Source organism: Macrosteles quadrilineatus, unplaced genomic scaffold, assembly GCF_028750875.1.
Source record: "Macrosteles quadrilineatus isolate MER2022 unplaced genomic scaffold, UCM_ALF_1.0 Scaffold_2__2_contigs__length_208266976, whole genome shotgun sequence".
Lineage (NCBI taxonomy): Eukaryota > Metazoa > Arthropoda > Insecta > Hemiptera > Cicadellidae > Macrosteles > Macrosteles quadrilineatus.
The window spans coordinates 63,608,143-63,612,117 of NW_026542595.1; the positions used below are offsets into that span (position 1 = coordinate 63,608,143).

Genomic DNA, 3,975 nt, shown 5'->3' on the forward strand with positions numbered 1-3,975 from the left:
TGTGTTAATGTAGCTAAAGTCAGGTTTTACAGTATGTGATGATCTGAAGTTTTTGAAAGTAACATTGCGTTTGTTTTTAACCGACCGATTTGTATGAAATTTGTTATGGATAAAAATAATTAGTTTACCTAAGTATACGGATTTGTGAGACTTTGAAATTTAGCATGTAAGTTGGTGGAGGCCTTTGGTTTGTGTTAATGTAGCAGTACCAGTCTGTATTTTCCACACATGAAATTTACTATATATGATAAAGACACAACAAAAATAGTTGACCAAAGTGTACGGAGATGTGTTTATTTGTCGTAAAACATGATTTTTACTTGGAATTGGAAGTAAAGAAATTTTGATGCTTCAAATGGATCTTAAAGTAGTTTTTATCATCACTCATAACTGTAGTAAAATAGACATTTACATGTTAATACAAAACAATAATTTGATATTTTGTCTTAGTGTATAAATATTTTTTTGAATTACTAATATCTCAAAGTTTTGTTAATGTGTTCTCACTTCTAGCTAAAAAAATCTAACTGTAGCCTACTGCATGATATGACTGGTATGTCTTAAGATAAATGGCAAAAAAATTTTAAGTCTCACAAAACTGTATACTTTCGTAAATTATTAAAAGCATTTTTTGTCATCACTATTAACTGTGTTAAAATTTGATATTTCAAGGTTTTGTTATTGTGTTTTAGGTTAGCCCAACCAATACAAATCGTCTGCTTTTTTTGAGAATCTCTACTGTCCATTATTTACGCACGCTAAATACAACACACCAAGGTGAGATTTGGTAAAACATGCTAGGCTATTTACATTTTCTTTCACACATGAAATTTACTATATATGATAAAGATACAACAAAAATTGTTGACCAAAGTGTACGGAGATGAGATATTTTTTATTTATCGTAAAACACTATTTTTGCTTGGAATTGGATTTTGATGCTTTGAATGGATCTCAAAGTAGTTTTTGTCATTACTAATAACTGTGGTAAATAGACATTTACATGTTAACACAAAACAATAATTTGATATTTTGTCTTAGTGTATAAATATTGTTTGGACTTCTAATATTTCAAAGTTTTGTTAATGTGTTTTAGATTAGCCCAACCATACAAATTCTACATTGAATTGGCAATACAGTCATCTCTTCCATCCATCATTTGAGCCAGAGCCAACTTTCAGGTTTCATCCATACGGTATACACAAGGCATAACAAAACTAAGGTGAGCTTATCACACTGTAGTAAAATGGCTTTATTTCAATGGATTTGATAACTTTCAGATGTATTGTGAAACTATTACTTTTGAATAGTTTCCAATTTGACATGCCTCTAAATGAGAATCAGGAAATATTACTTATGTTTCAGGACTAAATACATTAATGAATCAAGATTTTAACAAGAGTAACGGTGTCAAAACAACTACATTAACACAGTTTTATAAATCAACTTTAAGAAGATATATTTATAAAAATCAGACTTTAAACAAATATAAACAGTTAAGAGTAGACAGTTTTTTTCATACAGGTCAGTAGATTGATACATTTCAAATCTAGCTTACATTATTAAAACAATATTTTTGTTTTCATTTCAGAAAACAAAAATAAAAATGAACATTAAACTAGGATACAAAAAATTATCTGAATTCGCGTTTACACCAGAGAGGTCTACACCAGGTGCGGTTGGTTATGACTTAAGATCAGCATATTCCGATATGGTTTTCAAACACTCTAGCGTGGTAATCAGGACAGATCTAGCCATTCTATTACCTGATGGGTGTTATGGAAGGATTGCTCCAAGATCAGGCCTGGCTGTGACACACTCCATCTCAATTGGAGGTGGTGTGATTGATAGGGACTACACTGGTGATATCCGTGTAATCCTGTTCAATCATTCAGATGAAGATGTTCACATCAAACGTGGCACCCGTGTTGCTCAGCTAATTTGTGAAGCCGCGTTACAGCCTGATTTATATGAATTAACAGAATTGCGAAACACCATGAGAGGGAATAAAGGATTTGGATCGTCGGGTTTTATGTAAATGTGTTGTGTTAGTTTGTCAAATTAAATTAGATAATACGAATATATATATATATATATTTAGATATGGAGGAAGTAAGAATAGAAGACACACAAGATAGTAGGAGTGAAAAGACAGATCATCAGACACCATCAATAAGTGTGTTCTTTCTGATTCGAATGTTTGAAAATTTAGTGTTGATTGGACTTACCTCAATTGAAAAATGGGACTTTGCGTTGAGTGCACTAAAGAATCACCCTGATGTTGTCTAAAATGGTGAGGTGCTAGGACTCTATCTTGTTTTAAATCAGAGAGCACAAATGATTTCAAATAAATTATACCAATCCGTGGTTTCGCAGGAGAAGTTACCGTTAGTTAGGCAAAATGAAATGTCCTTTAGTGAGATAATGATGATAGCGGGGTCTATTAAAAAAAAAAAAAAAATGCTGGAAAGATCGGAGTTATTCAGGTGATACACAGAACACCATTCTCAAAGGGGTGAGAACAATTATGTTTGAATTTCCCAATAAGAAAAAAAAAACAAAAAAAACTAGAAACTGAAAAATGTTCCTCGTCCCCATGTCCCTCAACGGCGTCCACATCATCCTCAAAATCTTCCTCTTCGTCATCATCATCCACTTCAGGTGATGAATTTGACAAACTGTTTGAATAAAAAAATAAACAAAATCCTATGATTATACAAATTTTTCAAACACAAAAATATAAACTCCGCCGCAAGATGGTGACACCCGGGGAAAAGGGACGTTACATGATTAAAATATAAATCACTGATGTACATGACTTAAAAAAATGCCAACCACCGAAACAATATTGGACCCAAGTATCAAAAAAAGAGCTGTTCTTAGCAGAGTCTGAAGACAGCGTTTACAAACAAATTGAGGAAATAATATTAACCGTTGGGCAAAAGATATCTAGTACGGTAGGAATGGAAGTGGAAACTTTTAAAATAAATAAAAATGATAGATTCAATAACTAACACAACACATGTAATAGTTGTAGATGTTTTATTGTATGATTTTTATTGAATGTATTGGTAAAAACTCCTTTCTTTTTTTTTATTCCAGGGGTAAAGTTAAAAATGAGAAAGATACCAGTCTTATTGCTCCTTATTCTGTACATCAAAGTTTAATAATGGAGGTGGATGTTGTCGAAGAGCCTTTACCCTGATCAACGTGCACGATCAAGATTTTCATTGCAAAGTGGTGATGTGTTTAATGAATTAGTGGAACTTAATAGTGTGTTTCGCGGTGTGCTTAAAACATATTATTTACGAAACAGAGATGAAAACATCAAGGATTTGTGTGTCCTATTAACTTACCACAAACGAAAAATAATAGACTTGACCTCTTAGTCCTCTCTCTTAGTTGGAGTATGGTGCCTTGAAATTTAACATCTTAACTGAGTGTACCTATATTAAACCGCGCACAGATGAAAAACAAATTAGATCATTTAAAACTAGTAACAAATCAGTTACTATACCCCCTTAGAAACTGTGCTCTATGATAACTTTCCAGCCAGCATTCTGCATCCAACTATCGTCCGAAGGACGTGAAGTCAATATGTTTTTCATCATAGTTGTAATTCCAAGATTTTTTACCCTGTCAACTTCTATTCCACACAATTCATATCTAATTTCATCAAACAAAAATGACATGGCGTTGGTAATCAATTCAGTTAAAGTATCATCTTTATTGTCAGTAGCCTTTACAATTTTTCCTTCGATTAGCAGAAAACTCTTACTTGGCAGTGTGTAGACATCTTGTTGATGAACCGGAATTCGTATTTCATCACTGTTCTTTAAAGAATTTGAAGAGTAAGGTGTATGACTGTGATATTCTATATCACACACGGTATCATCATAGTTCACTTGTTCACTAATATCTAGGATTTTATTCATTTTTTCTCATAAAACCCCAGTGATTTTAAGAATAAGTGGT

At 32.5% G+C, this 3,975-nt stretch overlaps 1 protein-coding gene across 1 annotated transcript; it reads left to right on the top strand.

Moving 5' to 3' along the window:
* Window positions 1-1,711: 1,711 nt before the first annotated feature.
* On the top strand, window positions 1,712-2,038 carry LOC128984328 (deoxyuridine 5'-triphosphate nucleotidohydrolase-like). The gene has a single exon (XM_054403636.1). It carries the CDS (start codon window positions 1,712-1,714, stop codon window positions 2,036-2,038), a length of 327 nt encoding a protein of 108 aa, XP_054259611.1.
* The last annotated feature ends 1,937 nt before the right edge of the window (window positions 2,039-3,975 follow it).

Bases quoted from the DNA above. Each gene is read 5' to 3' on its own strand.
- LOC128984328 (XM_054403636.1), top strand. From the start codon at position 1,712: ATGGTTTTCAAACACTCTAGCGTGGTAATCAGGACAGATCTAGCCATT.